The sequence below is a fragment of the Dendrobates tinctorius genome, unplaced genomic scaffold, assembly GCF_039654945.1.
Source record: "Dendrobates tinctorius isolate UK_male_01 unplaced genomic scaffold, ASM3965494v1 ptg000203l, whole genome shotgun sequence".
Taxonomy (NCBI): Eukaryota; Metazoa; Chordata; class Amphibia; order Anura; family Dendrobatidae; genus Dendrobates; species Dendrobates tinctorius.
This window is the reverse complement of record NW_027361870.1, coordinates 24,277,614-24,295,850: the sequence shown is the minus strand read 5'-3', so window position 1 is coordinate 24,295,850 and position 18,237 is coordinate 24,277,614. Positions and strand designations below refer to the sequence as shown.

The following is an 18,237-nucleotide window of genomic DNA, read 5'->3' as shown; positions in this document are numbered from 1 at the left end:
CCTATCAGTGAGTCTGACCTGCAGAGATCAGTGGATTGCTGGGATGGTTTTTGTTTACAAATGAGTAATTTTGTAATAAAAATCAACAAAGCAAAATACATTTTAACTAATAATCCACACATATATTTTAGTCCAGCCATTAAAGAAGTATTCCTCCTCCTCCTCCGATCAAAGTTTTATCCTCTTAATATATTGTAATTATCATATTATACAGCGATGTGTACATACAATTGCTCATTATACCTTTCTACTCAGCTAATTCTTCTGTTTTCCATTAGGTCTATAAACCTTTCTACTCAGCTAATTCTTCTGTTTTCCATTAGGTCTATAACATCACATGATTAAAAACTGACTGGCTGAATCTTCCTAAGCTCTATGTAGAAACAAGAGGTCAATTTTCCCTGCATGATTCATGAGTCAACCCTGGCAGGGTGAGGCGGGAGCAGCTGGGTGAGGAGTTGAAGAGGGGAATGATACATGCAGGGACAAGAGACTTCCTATTTATTCGTAGAGTGGAGAAAACAGAAAAATTAGTCGGGTAGAAAAGCAAAATGAGCAGTTGTAAGTACACCGTGATATATAATCTGATGATTGCAATATAGTAATAGGATGAAAACTTTGATGGGAGGAGGAGCGTTTCTAAGTTCCTGAACCCGAATACAATGGAATCAGGACTTAATTCATCTGTATTTGTCACATTGAGAACAGATAGTATTAGTAAACCAGTTTTGGGATTAAACAGATATTGGCAATACTTTACAAGTAAAGGAGCAGTGGATTTCTTTGTAATACTGCAATAGTGACCAGTATTTGCTAGTCTAAACTTTGCTATTTTTTATATATTGCAGATATATGGTGTTCTTCATTTTTGCCAGATCAAATCTAGAATTATAAACCTTTTTTTCTCTACAATGAGTGAATATTTAATTGTGAGGTTTACTAACCAAGGGGTAGAAAATGGACCAAGAATTGATTGAATTTATGACACACTTACCTCCACCCTGGCCTTGTAAAACTCAATGTCATGTAGCCGCTCTTTGAATCGGCTCACTTCACTTTCAAGCTTGTCAACTCGGATTGCCTTTTCCCTGAGTGCATCCAGCTCATCTCTGTACAGTCGAGCGGATCTAGCATCAGTCAGAAGTTTCATGTTCTATTGAATGAGATATAAATATCAAGATCTAATTTCCTTACTGTTTAACCCCTTTATACATTACGGACAAAAAAACAGGAAAATCCTTAAAAGGGTTATCCGGCCTTAGGCTACATGTCTGCAGTCACTCTATGTGACTGCAGACTTGTGAATCCTCACATTTTGCTGCACGCGATGAAAATTCTGCAATGCCGGCACTGGAAGAGTGAATGAACGTATGTGATTTGCATTCATGCAGTCATGTGCCGACTAGATGGGCGCAGTCTCACTCAATGCTAGTGTACTAAGTGAGGCCAGACACAGTCTAGTCAGAATAGGACCGCAGGTGTGCAAATCGCAAACTTGTGTTCAACATGGCCGCCTGCCCCCAGCACCTGTAAAGGGGAATCCTCACAGTGTGCAGGAGGGCTCACAAGTTCTGTTCACCTAGAGGGACTACAGATTTGTAGCCTAAAGCCTTTAATATAATACAAATATAGATTAACAGTTTGTGTGCAATATCGCAGGCCAAAATTTTAGTAACCTCACTTTCTTTTAAGAAGCACTTCAGTAAATTTTTTTGTCAATAGACTGCAGGATAGGCTATTAGAACATAATATAGTCCCTTGTGCATGTTTTGTCTCTTTCTGTCTTAAACTGCAAAATAATGTTGAACAAGTGTTGCGAAGCCACTCGTTTCATGATAATTTTGTAGTTTAAAAGGACTGCCATGCAATGACCCAATCAATGAGCAAAATGCTCTTTCACCCGGTGAAATGATCTTTTGAGTGGTGCAAAAGATCATCCTTCTTGATGGTGCATCGTCCTGTATAAGCAGGACTTGGGCTGCTGAGAACCAAAGAAGCCTAGTATAGATCGCTCACTGCCCATTATTTACTTTATCTGCTTGTGTAAACAGTCATTTACCGATCGGTGGTTGTATCGTGCCGCCAGTCAGTCCATAGTTTCTGGATTGTCTGCCACAATTTCTTCTTCAACTCTGATATGGCTCCCCCTAATGTATATTACATTTCCAGTATTGTACTTGGCTTTGCAGTAGACAAGAGTGTCATGGTCACTTACTCTGTTCAGACACCTATTTAATGGCAGCAGTGATAGATCAGTGATATAGAACTGCTGTTTCCCGACTCACATTGCAGAAACTAAAGTGTATCCTATGTGACACACTACAGAATTTCCATGTATCCCATATGACGCAGCTTCAGTCCATCTCTCTTGTCTCTTTCTTTTGATAGTTTTTTTCCTGGCAGCTTTTACAAGCAGGAGGCAGGGGAGAAATCCTAGAGCTGTATCTCATAAGTAACACTGGGGATTCTGCACACTACACTCACTGATAGTATACTATAGACAGTGAATGAAGGGAGTGTTACAACAACTGCGGCTAATCATTGTACAGCATCAACAATTGGATCACTGCTCTCTTATATGAAATGATAGCTTCAGCTTCTTGGGGGACATACAGAGTGAAAAGGAGGGTGGAGTTTGGCGGTAAGGCAAGGGGTCGTAAAGCTGCTGGAGAATTGTGATAGGTGATTATGTCACCCTGTAGTTGCACACATGAGAGCATATACTGTTAGGCAGGCTGGGAATCATATGACACAGCTATCTGTAATAAGAGGTTGGTGGGCTAGCATTGCATGTGCAAAACATATTGCTAGAGTACTACTTTATGAGAAGAGAAAAACTGAAAATGTATTATTTTTTTTTTCTGAAACAACCATATTCACAAGTGTAACTTGTGGAATATCTGATACAGGGTTTTCCATTTCGTTATGTAGCATTATACTCACAATATACAGTACTGTGCTAAAGTTTTAGGCAAGTGTGGAAAAAATACTGAAAAGTAAAAATGCTTTCAAAAATAGAAGTTTTATTAGTTGAAAGTGAATGAGCAAAATTTAAAAACTAAATCAATATTTGATGTGACCGCCCTTTGCCTTCGCCCATTGCCAAGCATACAAGCAATGTCATTAACCACTATCTTCAGCATTTAGAAAGCCCTGGCAATGATGATGTGGCCCAAACAGAGCCATGATCTCAACATCATCCAGTCTGTGTGGGATTACATGAAGAGACAGAATAATTTGTACAAGACTACATTATCCACAGAAGATTTGTGGTGAGTTCTCCAAAATGTTTGGAACAACTTCCCTGACGAGCTCTTTCCAAAACTGTGTGCAAGTGTATCTAGAAGAACTGATGCTTTGTTACTGTTTTGAAGACAAAGGGTTATCACACCAAATATTAATTTGAAGTAGATTTCTCTTTTGTTCATTAACTTTGCATTTGGTTAATTGATAAAAATAAACTATTGAAACTTCTATTTTCTTTTTAAAGCATTCTTACTGGCAGCAGTTTTTCCTCTAAGTCCTAAAAGTTTTGCACAGTGCTATAATTCCCTATAGGATAATTTAATTCTAATTAAGAGCCCAGGTAACGTAACAAAGTGATTTTCAGTTGCAGCCTCAGGTTTTTGCTCTATTTCTTTCATCTTGTGGCCTTGCCAACTAATGACTTAAAGAAAGCGGGTAACCATTACTATGTTCTCAACCTCACAGCAGTGTCCTCATTACCTAATAGGAGGGAGATTTTATCAAATTAGGATTTGTTTTCATTTTTTCCTACACTATTGTTTCTTTTTACATCATTATATAATCTTTGTCTTCATTTTGTAACCCTCAGTAGCAAAATAGTCAGTGCTCCGATTACCTGTTACGGTCGATCCCCTTATATATATACTGTAATCTGCTCTGGTCTTCAAAAATAATTAAACACGTTCAGATTTTCTTCTTAGGGCACAGATTTTACAGGCTGATTTTAGGATGTTTGCCTCAGATTTGCACATGGATTACCCAATTCAATAAGGCTAATCTGTGTGTAAATCCCCACGGACCTTGGTCTCCACATAGTTTCTCCACAGAGTCTGCAATTATTTTTTTTTACAACGCACATTTCAAATCCATTTATGGAACAAAATCAACTTTCATATTGCACAGATTTCCACTGAAAACAATGGGGCACGTATTTTACTCGGATTTTAGTACAGAATATTTGCTGAAATCCGTATAAAAATGTCAGTCACTTAAGAGTCATACATAAGCTCTATATCACCCTGAGCAAAAAAAAGGGGTTGTCTCATGAGTCTTTTTTTTAGACATATTCTTGGAATAATGCACACATTTTTGATAGATGTAGTTCCCACTTCTGGTAACCTCAGCCATCTCTGAAACTGGGGTTCCTTGATCCCAGGTTCCAACTGGCATCAAACAAGCAGTGAATGTAAAGGTGCTGAGCATGTGCCAGGTCTCTACATTCATTGTTCTGGGAGTTCCAAATAGAGCTGAGCAAAGGTCCTTGGCTCTATTCAGAACGGTGCAGCCACGTCTCCATTCACCTTCTAATCGGACTTCTACCAGAACTCTCATGAGACAACCTCTCTAAGATCACTTCTGTCACGATCCATTTTTGGATTCGTGGTAGCTTTGGTTCCACTCAGTTTTTTTCCTTTCAGGACCATCGGGGGTTGATGTCAGTTTTTCCCCGCTGGCAATCTGGTGTAACTACAGTGCTGCTGGGTCAGCTGATGTGGGTGGTGACCACTCCCACCATCCTTTAAAAGGTCACTTGATGCATCAGCAGCAGTGGCAGCTTTCTGGTGTCTGCTGTTTCTGGAGTTTGGAGTCCACCTTCGGTGTCATCCGTGGTGTGGAGCTTGGCAGCGGTGTCTGGCAGCTAAGTGTTGTGTTTTTTCCTTGTCCTCTTTCGTGTTTGTCACTGTCCCCTGTGGTTACTACAGTATCTGCAGTGGTGAGGCTAGTGCTCCTTGCCGACTAGTGCACTATCCAGGGCAATGTGAGGTGACAGTGAGGGACGAGGTATCCTGACAGCAGTGAAGGGGGGGGGGAAGGACCCACTTAGGGCGTTAGAGGAGTGCAGGGACAGGCTCAGGTTTGAGCTCAGGTTGTGACCATCCCTAATTTCCCTATCAGTAGGCCCTTCCTCTCCCCAATACCATCCCGTTGTGTGTGCTGCGCCGTCCGCTGACCAACCACCCGTTTGGGTACTGTCACATCGTGACATTTTCCCTTCTATCCATACATTTATATCAGAGTGGCTTGCTGGCACAACCCTGCCATCCACACGCAGCATGAGGGGCATAGTGATTGAACAGTTTAGATAAATTTGACCCCCCATTATATTAATGAATAGATTTACAAATGCATCCAAATCCTGACCTCTTGCTGCAGTCTTTTGACCTCGGCTTCCAGTTGTGCAACCTCTTGCTTACTATCCAGGAATTGTTCAGTCTTTTCTTCCCTTTAAATAAATTAGGCAAAACAAACAAATTTAGATTTTCGTTCATCATATTTACTTGATATAGTTCACACTGTGTCAGGGCTGTACGCTCACAGACTTAAAAGGGAACTTGGCGGGAGATTCATGCTGCCCGAACCACAGGAAGCATAAATCAGACTGGCTGTGGTTTTTTAGAGAAAACATACTCTGAAAAGAAAATCGAGGACTATGAACCTGGGATAACTAGTCCAAAGCTGATTTGCAGATGCTTCTGCCCACCACGCTCCCCTAGATTGACAGGTATTTCTCTCTACACACATATAGGGAGAGACCTATCAGTTTAGAAGAGCACGGTGGGGCCTCCAGGACCCTGCTAAGGACCAGATATCCAAGATGTACAGTTGTTGGTCGCCAATTTCAAATTATGTTTTCTCTGAAACGCAGGGTAAAACAGAGAACGGCACACATGGCTGTAATACCGAGAACACATACTGAAAGTATCAAATAATATACATCAACTAAGAGAAATGCATTAGATAAACCCTGATATGGAATAAGTGATATATATTTGCTAGGTGGGTGAATGGTGAACAGCGTCGGACTGGCCCACCGGGGAACCGGAGAATCCTCCGGTGGGCCCTGGCATCTGGTGGGCCCTGGCACCTGCAGGCATACAGGGCCAGCAGTTGCCTAGGGCCCCCGCTGCTCCAGGGGCCCCCAGCCAGTGGTGTGTCGCACACCATGCAGCTGCTATGGGGGCCCCTGCCAGCGGAGCAGCAGCGGGTGTCAGGAGGCAGGAGCCCCTGTCCCCGCTGCTAAAGAGAAATGAATATTCACTGCGAAGCAGTGAGTATCATTTCAGGTCTCCACCCCCAGAGGCCCCGCCCCCAGCCCAGTAAGCTGCTCTGCATCAGGGCCGGCGCCGCCCTCAGTCCTCTCTGCTCCTGACTCACAGCCGGTGCGCGATGACGTCACTACATCGCGCACCCGCTGTGTGTCTGGCAGAGGGGGCAGCTCCAGACACAGAAGCCGGGATCAGCGTGGGAGCGAGGAGGAGAGGTGAGTATTGTGTTTTGGTTTTTTTTTTATATCTCTCTCGCTCTCTCTATCTGTCTCTCTCTATCTATCGATCTATCTCTATTTCTCAATATATCTCTCTCTCTATCTCTCTTATATCTATCTTTCTATCTCTATCTATTATCTATATCTATCTCTATATCTATCTCTATCTATTATCTATATCTATCTCTATCGCTCTATCTTTATATCTATCTTTCTATCTCTACATCTATCTCTATATCTATCTCTATATCTTTCTATATATATCTCTATATCTATCTATTATGTCTATCTATCTATCTCTATATCTATCTTTATCTATCTCTATATCTATTATCTCTATATTTATTATCTATCTAGCTACCATCTATATCTATCTATCTTTATCTATATATATCTCTATCTAATATCTATATCTATCTATCTCTATACCTATCTATCTATTTATCTATCCGTTATCTATCTCTATATCTTTTCTCTGTATCTATCTATCTCTATATCTATATCTCTCGCTATCTATCGCTCTATCTCTATATCTATCTTTATATCTATATATCTATCTCTATCTATCTCTATATCTATCTCTATTTCTCTCTATATCTATCTCTATATCTCTATAGCTATCTATCTATATATCTCTATCTATCTCTATATCTATCTCTCTATATCTATCTATCTTTATCTATTTATCTCTATATCTTTTCTCTGTATCTATCTCTCTATATCTATATCTATCTATCTCTATATATATCTATTATCTCTATATCTATATCTATTTCTCTCTATATCTATCTATCTATTTATCTCTATCTCTATATCGATCTCTCTGTATATCTATCTATCTTTCTATCTCTATATCTATCTATCTATTTATCTCTATCTATTATCTATATCTATGTCTATCTATCGCTCTATCTCTATATCTATCTTTCTATCTCTACATCTATCTCTATATCTATCTTTCTATCTATATCTATCTATATCTATCTATTATGTCTATCTAGCTATCTCTATTATCTATATCTACCTATCTCTATATCTTTCTATCTTACTCTATCTCTATATCTATCTGTTATCTCTATATTTATTATCTATCTTTATCTATCTATCTCTATCTATATCTATCTCTCTATTTATCGATCTCTGTATCTATCTCTCTCTCTCTATCTACCGCTCTCTCTATCTCTATCTATCTTTATATCTATATCTATCTATCTCTATATCTATTATCTCTATATCTATCTATCTCTATATCTATCTCTATATATCTGTTTCTCTCTATATCTATCTCTATATCTCTCTCTCTATAGCTATCTATATATTATCTCTATATCTATCTATATATTATCTCTATATCTATCTATCTCTATATCTATCTATCTATCTCTATATCTGTTATCTCTATATCCATATCTATCTCTATATCTATCTATCTCTATATCTTTCTATCTAACACTATATCTCTATATCTATCTCTATATCTCATTATCTATCAATCTCTATCTCTCTCTTTATCTATCTATCTATTGATCTATCCATCTATCTCTATATCTATCTCTATATCTATCTATCTATTATCTCTATTATCTATATCTATCTATCCATCTATCTAGCTATCTCTATCTATCTCTATATCTCTCTATATCTATCTTTCTAACTCTATATCTATCTATCTCTATACATATCTCTATATTTAGCTATTATCTCTATATCTATCTTTCTATATCTATCTGTCTCTATATCTATCTATCTCTATATCTATTATCTCTATATCTATCTCTATATATCTCTATATCTATTTTTATTTATAGCCATCTATATATATTTATCTCTATATCTATCTATATATGTCTATATTATTATTATTATTATTATTATTATAATTATTATATCTGTATATCTCTATCTATTATCTATCTCTATCTATTATCTTTCTCTATCTATATATCTATCTATCTCTATATCTTTCTATCTATAGCTATCTATCTCTATATCTATCTATCTATCCATTATCTATTTTCTATCTATCTCTATATCTATCTACCTATCGATCTATCTATCTATATTTCTTTCTATATCTATCTTTATATCTATCTCTATGAATCTTTCTATCTATATCTATCCATTATCTACTTTCTATCCATTATCTACTATCTATCTCTATATCTATCTATTTCTACATCTATCTTTCTATCTATTTCTATCTAACTCTATATCTATATATCTATATAGCATTATTCCCTATGAGGGGGCAGCATTATACCCTATGAGGAGGCAGCATTATACCCTATGAGGAGGCAGCATTATACCCTATGAGGAGGGCAGCATTATTCCCTATGAGGGGGGGCAGTATTATACCCTATGAGGGGGGGCAGTATTATACCCTATGAGGGGGGCAGCATTATACCCTATGAGGGGGGCAGCATTATTCCCTATGAGGGGGCAGTATTATACCCTATGAGGGGGTGCATTATTCCCTATGAGGGGGAGCATTATTATACCCTATGAGGAGGCAGCATTATACCCTATGAGGGGGTGCATTATACCCTATGAGGGGGGCAGTATTATACCCTATGAGGAGGCAGCATTATACCCTATGAGGGGGCAGCATTATACCCTATGAGGAGGGCAGTATTATACCCTATGAGGGGGCAGCATTATACCCTATGAGGAGGCAGCATTATTCCCTATGAGGGGGGCAGTATTATACCCTATGAGGAGGCAGCATTATACCCTATGAGGGGGTGCATTATTCCCTATGAGGGGGGCAGTATTATACCCTATGAGGGGGGCAGTATTATACCCTATGAGGGGGTGCATTATACCCTATGAGGGGATGCATTATTCCCTATGAGGGGGGCAGTATTATACCCTATGAGGAGGCAGTATTATACCCTATGAGGGGGGCAGCATTATTCCCTATGAGGGGGGCAGTATTATACCCTATGAGGGGGCAGCATTATACCCTATGAGGGGGCAGCGTTATACCCTATGAGGGGGGCAGTATTATACCCTATGAGGTGGCAGCATTATACCCTATGAGGGGGTGCATTATTCCCTATGAGGGGGGCATTATTATACCCTATGAGGAGGCAGCATTATACCCTATGAGGAGGGCAGCATTATTCCCTATGAGGGGGTGCATTATACCCTATGAGGGGGTGCATTATACCCTATGAGGGGGGCAGTATTATACCCTATGAGGGGGCAGCATTATTCCCTATGAGGGGATGCATTATTCCCTATGAGGGGGGCAGTATTATACCCTATGAGGAGGCAGCATTATACCCTATGAGGGGGTGCATTATTCCCTATGAGGGGGGCAGTATTATACCCTATGAGGGGGGCAGTATTATACCCTATGAGGGGGCAGCATTATACCCTATGAGGGGGTGCATTATTCCCTATGAGGGGGTGCATTATTCCCTATGAGGGGGGCAGTATTATACCCTATGAGGGGGGCAGCATTATACCATATGAGGGGGTGCATTATACCCTATGAGGGGGTGCATTATACCCTATGAGGGGGTGCATTATTCCCTATGAGGGGGGCAGTATTATACCCTATGAGGGGGGCAGTATTATATTCTATGAGATGGCTGCATTATATTCTATGAGATGGCTGCATTATACTATGTGAGGGGGCTGCTTTATATTCTATGAGGGGGCTACCCCAACTCCTGCTACATAATTAAGACATGTACAACCTTATATTATACCCGGATATTAGCGTGTTTTACCGCATAATTGGTGGTCTGGTATTTAACTCTATGCAGCTACATAGTGGGCCCCAAGAATGATTTTCTCTGGTGGGCCCAAGGTGTTCCAGTCCGACGCTGATGGTGAGCCATTTGGGAAAACACTGAGAACCAAAAGAGGATGTACCGAACCTGCAGTCCAAAAGAAGATATGGGAAGAATAGTGCAAGGATATCACTATCTCTATTAAAGCATGGTAAATGGTAGCACTACATGCAAAGAAGTGCCCGCACTTAAATAAAAAAACAATGATTATTATACAACTAGCTTGGCCCGTGCAAAATTTTCGCACATTGGTCGTCGGGGGCGCAGGCAATTTCAGAAAAAGCAAGCTGGTCAAATGTAAATGTATTTCATGAGCTGATGAACACAGACAGGTATTTATATATGTAGATTGGTATTACAATAAATTGTTTTGATAAGTAGAGGCCAAAAAATGTTTTCCTGTTGAGGTGCCACCTGCATGTCATTGTGTCTTTTTGCAGGTTAATGAAAATGAATGTTTAAACTGTATTTAGTGATAAAATCGTGAATGTGTGGTTTGTTTGGCTGTTTTTTTGCTGAAGGGAGCAAGTTTACCTTTCAAGTGGTGTATCATGTGTGTGTGGGGCAAAGTAATCAGCGAAAAAGCAGTGCGTGTATACAAATGTGTTGGTAGTGTGCTTTGGGGTACTGTGGTGCCACCTGCAGGTCATTTTTCCTTACTGCAGGTTTATGAAAATTAATGTTTAAACTGTATTTTGTGATCAAATCGTGGATGTGTGGTTTGTTTGGATATTTTCTTGCTGAAGGGGGAAAGTTTACCTTTCAAATGGTGTATCATTTGTATGTGTGGGTGCAGTATGAACGGGGATACAAAGGAATCACCGAAAAACAGTGTGTAGAAATAATAGAATAGAAAGGTTAAGAAATAAATATACGTATATAGTTGATCAAAAATCTAAACCCAGACAACTAGATGAGAGAGATATTCCATATAAGTAGTAAGCTATATATTCACATTAGATAGATATCACAATAGATAGTAGGTGGTGTGAGAATCATGTGGGAATAGTGGATGAGGGCAGGTATATCTCGCCCAGATTCCTTTCCTATGTGGCCTAGTCTGGTCAGTATCGCACCTGCTTACTAATGGATAATGGGAGGTGGATATAAAAGGATGCAAGGTGGTTGTGTGAGTGTCTCAGCCTGGGAACACAGAGAGCCTGTCTGTGTGAGAGACACACGTGAGTGGAAGCAGTGCCCACTGCAACTGTGGTTTGGCTGGACGGGAGAAGCCCGCCAGTTGGTAGTTAGGTTCTACCTTGTTTAGTTAGTGCCGGACAGGCAAGGATTTGTTTTATGTTTTATTTCTTTTATGCATTGCTTTCACCATTAATAAACCTGACCCAGAGTCAGTTATACCCGAATCCCAGCTCTGCGCCTGAGTTTTATGCTGAACGCACGTGACCTTTGACCCCAGCAAAGGCGATCCCGGAGTGTTTTATCACAGTGGTAATAAACTAAGATAGAAAGTCATAGGTATACATTGCCTGAATCAAAAGGGGAACAAGAAATGTGTCCAATGAAGGTGTGCCTCATGAGACATGATCAGTATCAATCGAGTGAGTGCATGGATAGTACTGAGGTGGCCAAAAAAAGGGCAAAAATGTAAAAAGTGGAGCAGCGCTGTGGACGATAGGGTAGAGAAATGGGGCGATCTGCTAGTGTGACGGAAGCGACGTGTCAAAAAGAGGCACGTCAGTATAAGGCCAGAAAGAATGGAGACACCTGTATTGTGAAAGCATCCCTGAAACAAGCATTAGTTAAAATCGGCAATATAAGAGACTCCGGTGTATGGCATATATATTGTATATTAATCATTATTTTTTATTTAAGTATGGGCACATCTTTGCATGTAGTGTGCTACCATTTACCATACTTGCTAAATAAAGATATTTTTATCCTTACACTATTCATCCCGGTCCCATATCTTCTTCTTTTGGACAGCAGATTCGGTACATTCTCTCATGGCTTTAATAGCGCAGTTGGTCTCAGATTCATGCTGCTCATGTTTTGGACAGGATGAATCTCCCATTACGTTGCCTTTACTATACTTTTGGTTTATAATTAGATAATTTCATGATAACTATTCCAAAATACACCAACAATTAGAAAAAGTCTCAATTCAGCTCCCCACTCCCCACTATTCTAATGCAAAAAAGAAATATGAATATGGATCTTGTTATAACTATTTTAATAATAAACTGTTGAACCCATGAAATGAAAATGAGACAATGAATGCTTTAGCCGGCCATATTCTTTCTATCATACAAAGCCGTAGCTGGCAATCAATACCTTCTAAAGCAGCGGCAGACAATCACCGGCCTCCCGGGACACTAGCCAAGCACATTTTATAGGTAGTAATAAATCACTAGAAAATAATTTTCATGTTGGTGTTAATTGCAAGTCTATCACTTAGCAGAAAGTGAATTAATCATGTCTGTACTACGCAGCTTCGTAATACATATTCTTAATACTAAATTTGGTTCTACCTATACATTGGGCCTATTTCACATAAATGATAGCAGTGGGTTTTTCTGCTGTTTTAACCTGTTTTTCATGAAAATTCATATTAATATTCAGCCTACTCCATCTGCAGTCTAACTACAGTGCTCAGCTTTTAGAACTTTACAGTAATTTTCTTCTTAAAAGAAGCCCTCCTCCTCCTCCTCAGAAAATTTGCATCCTCTTAATATATTGCAGTCATCATATTATGTAGCACTGTGTACTTACAATTGCTCATTTTGTCTTTCCACCCTGTTAATTCTTCTCTCTTCCATTAGGTCTATGACATCATGTAATTAAAAACAGACTAGCTGAATCCTTCGAAGCTCTATGTAGAAACAGGAGGTCATAGGTCACTGCAAAATTCCCTTGCGGGTGGGTGGGGGCTTTGGGGGGTCGGGAGCAGCTGGGTCAGGAGTTGACGAGGGGAATGATTTTTGCAGGGACAAGATATTTCCTATTTCTACATAGAGCAGAGAAAGAGAAGAATCAGCTGGGTAAAAAGGCAAAAGGAGCAATTGTAAGTGCAGAGTGCTATATAATATGATGACTGCAATATATTAAGAGATGAAAATTTTGATGGGAGGAGTAGGAGGGCTTCTTTAATCTGAATTTACAATACTTTTCTGATAACTTATTAACTTTAGCACGGCCACCAACTGGAAGACAAGGGAGGAATTTACATACATCTGTACTGCAATCCCTGGATATAAGGAGGTTAAGAGCCGTCATGATGCCGGCTCACATAGCAGTAGGCATCAGTCTGATGTTGTGCAGGAAGCTGAAATAAGTCACCATCCCCCATTCTAGTGCACGGGGCCATTTCCTGTATATGCCTGATATTGTTTATGGACTAAAATTAACTTATTCCATCAGTTGCCATATATACAGAGGAATTCGGCCATAAAACATTTCTTCTAGGTCATAACAGCTTTGAATATATTGCATATGTTGGCGCTTCTGTGGCATCATATGGAGGATGTGCAGCTCTGTACTAGGTAGCCACGCGGCCTCCATGACCAGCAATTTGCCAAGTATATGAGACATATAGAAACTGGGGCTGGTAAAGAACCTGCCTACATATCATTCAGTTTCCACAATAACCAGCATTGCTATATGGCTGGCATTTGTTATGGACACTGTACAGTACCTGTAATACGACTGGTGGGTAGTAGTATATGGCAGGTATTACCGCACTGACTATACTTCTATCTGGAATATATTCCACTATGCGCTCTGGCGTTTCTTTAATGCCAATATACTTCTTTACTTCACTCCAGTTGAGAAATTCACATACGCATTTTGAACTATGGCGTTCTTATTCATGGCATAACATTAGCGTACCAAGCACGTGCCTTTACAATCAAGTATTACCGTAACAACCCTCCTCCTAATTAACATTAATGTTACGCGATCATTTATTCTCTAAGGACATTAATAAAGGTTATGCCCTATATACACAGACCATGTGTACAATATACTGTACTGCAGAATAGTCAAGAAATGCTATCGAGCATTTAATAAATATACATCAGTTCATTGTTCTAGTTCAGACCGGAAGGTTTTCTCGTCACAAGCTGAAAGATGCAAAACTCTTCTCTGCATAGAGGCTGTCTAATCCAATTACTACATCTAATTGGCTTCTTCTCTTGTGCAATGGCACATAAAAAAGAAAAAATATATATTTCAGATCATCACTAGGACTCCAATTAATCAAGCGAGAATTCTGCCATAAATAGCGTTGAACGGCATAACACAGTCGACATCTGCCTGATATGGAGCAGACTCAGCTCCGGAACCCGCTCTATACACCTTGATATTCAACCTATGATGAAAATACACATCACAGGTCATTAAGGCCTTTAGTCAAACAAAAAAGGGAGCACACTGTAGCGCCATAGCATGCAAACATGAAATATGAAAAATGAATTGCATTACTGCATTAGAAATATGAAAAATTGAGACAGCTTAGTGCATAAAATGGCCAGTTTAGGTGTACCTGGAAGCCACGGTGAGGCATTTCTCGTTTTCCAGGACCCTAACCTAATGCCAATCCTCCCCTTTTGAAATTTTTTGAAATTTTAAATTAAGGCCTTTAGTATCCATTTTATTTATATTAATGTAATCAGGAATTCCACATGAAAGATATCACAGTGGGTGCATTGAGTTATGTGGCTGACATAATGACTGTCACAAATACAAACATTTTTTATTTCAAATAATACTAGAGATAAAAAACCCACAAGAGCATGTTACATTTGCAACAACCGCATTTGAAAAATCCTTTATACAATGACGGAGCATTATACTATATTGCTGGCTAACTCTTATGCTTCTATTTGGCTTTCTCTATTTCGTGGGCACAACTGAAAAACCCTAGGTAGCTGGCAGCTCGTGTAAACTCAGTGTGACTCTGCCATGGAAGCAGTGTGATACGTCTGGGCACAGTCAGGTCTGCGGTACAGTATTGTCTTTTTGCTTAGGTATGAAAAGAATTAGTTATCCTGTTACCAGACAGTATTAGAAATGCTGTTTGTTCTATGTTGTTGGCTTGTTCTGTTGTATAATCTTCAATAAAGCGAGAATCAGAAAAAAAGGTCAAAAAAGGTGGAAAGCTTTTACTCTTATTTTATTCCCGCTGCTCCCGAGTATTTATTTATTTTAATACACCAAATGATTCCAGAGATATGGACCTTTTTATTTAGTGCTAAATTATGGTCTTTACAAGGAGGCGTGGTTCACAGGGTAGTTATGCAGAGCAGCCTAAGGACCCGCCCTAAAGGAGTCCGGTGAGCCACGCCTTCTTGAGAAAAAAAAAACACTAAAAATTAGCATAACATAAAACCCATATCTCTGAAATCGTATGGCAGGCTTGAGGAAAAAAAGTAAAAACAACAAAAAAGTAAAAAAAACAATACTCAGAAATAAAATAAAGCAGGAAGAAAAAATAAAAGCAATAACTGGCCACTTTTGACCTGGTGACAGGTTCTCTTCAAGCACGTAGGAGCCATACTTGAACGAGATGCTGTAATCCCAGATTGGGGGATGTCTTGGTTTTACATTGGATTAGCACTGTATAGCCGGCTATAGAGGGCAAAAGAAATCAACTAAAATGTAACTAATAACTGAAAAGAAAACAAAATCTTGGACCCGTCAAGGTCAGCCTGAGGAAGCGTGCGGTAAACTGAATACATTTTTGACTTCTAGGAGAACAAACAAGGCCATTAGATTTAATATTCCCTTCTCAGAATAACAGTAGGGGGCTGATTACAAGAATGTAACTCCTTCGCTGCATAAGAAGAAAGCTGCAAAGACGAAAACCACGAGTTAGCGCAGAACTCAGACCCGAAAGGGTGAGGCTTCAAAGCAGTGGAAAAATCCAGCGTTCGTTTACATGTCTAATTGCAGGTTTTTATCTCCAGACTATGAAGGCCTGCATCAAATTACGAAGAGCACACTGGCGTTAAATGTTTAGGCTATCTATTAAGTGTCAATCAACATAATAACTGCAATCTTCGGGCTAATTTCCCAAGTGCAGCTGTGTGCAAAATTTGCAGGGAGGGCGGTGAACAGCAACATAAGAGAAAGGACCTCAGACATACTTATTCAGCTCTTTTCAGTCATTCCTGTTCAGTTCTACTCACGAGGATTTGTGCTATGTTTTCAATAAGTAATATCACTGGGGAGGTTAATTTGTATATACAGCCTCATGCTCACAGCCGTATCATTCCACTGTTTTGTATACAGCCGCAATAGTGATCCCATAGACGGTTTTTCTATATGGTTATTTTGTATGTACCGTATATACTTGTGTATAAGCCGACCCGAGTATACGCTGAGGCACCTGATTTTGCCTCGAAAAACTGGGAAAACTTATTGAATCTAGTATAAGCCAGGTATGCTTTGTCCCCTAATCCCTATTCTGGTATGCATGGCTCCTTATCCCCATCCTTGTCTGCATGGTTCTTTATTCCCATCCTTGTCTGCATGGCTTCTTATTCCCATCCTTGTTGTATGGTTCCTCATCTCCATCCTTGTATGTATAGCCCCCATGAGAAAAGCATTAAAAAAAACATTACAAAAAAACACCCTACTCACCTTCCCTGCGCGCCCTTGCAGCATCTCGTTCCGGAGTCGGCAGCTCCTGCGGCCGAGTGATCACGTGTCCTCCCTCATTAAGGGAACGAATATTCACTTCTCTCTACGCCAACAGGAGTGGAGAGAGATGAATATTCATTATCCTAATGAATGGGCACTAATGATGAGCGAGTATATTCGTTGCTTGGGTTTTCCCGAGCATGCTTGGGTGATCTCTGAGTATTTTGGTGTGCGCAGAGATTTAGTGCATGATTTGCGACTGCTATACAGCCTGAATACATGTGTGGAATTCCTAACAAACAGGCAATCCCCACATATATTCAGCCTGTCTATCAGCCGCATATCATGCAGCTGCGTCGACAAACACAATCTCCGAGCATGCCAAAATACTCGGAGATCACCCGAGCAATAAGTATACTCACTCATCACTAGTGGGCACCCGTGATAGCCCGGTAGCTGCTTTGAAGTCGGCGACTGCTGCTGACACTGTGCGCTATAAGAGAAATTAATGTTCACTGCAAGCGCAGTGATTATTCATTTCCTTTTAGCAGCGGGCACAGGCTTTAGCCGCAGCAGCCGGCTTCTGCCTCATGTCACCAGCTGCTCCACTGATCCCCCTCTCCCGCCGTCTTCTGGGACAATGACTCATGTATAAGCCGGGGCATTTTCAACACAAAAAAAGTGCTGAAAAACTCAGCCTATACATGAGTATATATGGCATATAACAAGGCATAGGTAAGTTCTTTATCTACTAATCTGTTGGAATATGTACGGATATATATATTTTATATATTATTTATATAACATTTATTATTGGAGATCAATCTTCAAGCCATATCTTCATTTTACTGTAAAGGAGACGAACAAGTCATGTGAAGAAAGGAGCGATTGAGCACCATTATGGGGTTCTAGCTATCAAATCCTACAGATAAGACATTTAGATTTATCTTAAAATCTATAAAAAGTAAATAACTGTATATAAAAGTATTAATAAGGTTGGGACCACCAAGGATCCAGGTCATATATATTACTCTTTCCGAAAACGTTGATAATGCTATATGATAGATAAAAACAATATATTACTAAATTAATTCCCCCTTGCCATCTCAGGGATACTCACAGCTCCTGCCTCAGCCCCCTTATTTTCGCCTTGGCTTCTGCCAGCTCAACTGACAAGTGCTGTCGGCTTTCAGTCCGCCTCATGCCGGGGGATCCAGAGGGAGACTGTGCTGATGGCTGCAGAGGTGTGAAGTGGAGAGAGTCTCTTTCTTCTGTCAGCTCGATAATTGTCTGAAAGAAAGTGTGAAAAAAGTCCCATAAAATAGG

At 39.8% G+C, this 18,237-nt stretch overlaps 1 protein-coding gene across 8 annotated transcripts in view; it reads right to left on the bottom strand.

The window, feature by feature from the left end:
• Window positions 1-18,237, bottom strand: part of CCDC88A (coiled-coil domain containing 88A) — a 276,380-nt gene that overhangs the window by 90,082 nt on the left and 168,061 nt on the right. For all 8 annotated transcript variants that reach the window (XM_073553887.1, XM_073553894.1, XM_073553893.1 and 5 more), the window contains 3 exons: window positions 18,032-18,201; window positions 5,389-5,470; window positions 995-1,153 (listed from right to left, as the gene is read on the bottom strand). In XM_073553887.1, the coding sequence (XP_073409988.1) occupies window positions 995-1,153; window positions 5,389-5,470; window positions 18,032-18,201 (411 nt within the window). The remainder of the gene's footprint in view (window positions 1-994; window positions 1,154-5,388; window positions 5,471-18,031; window positions 18,202-18,237) is intronic.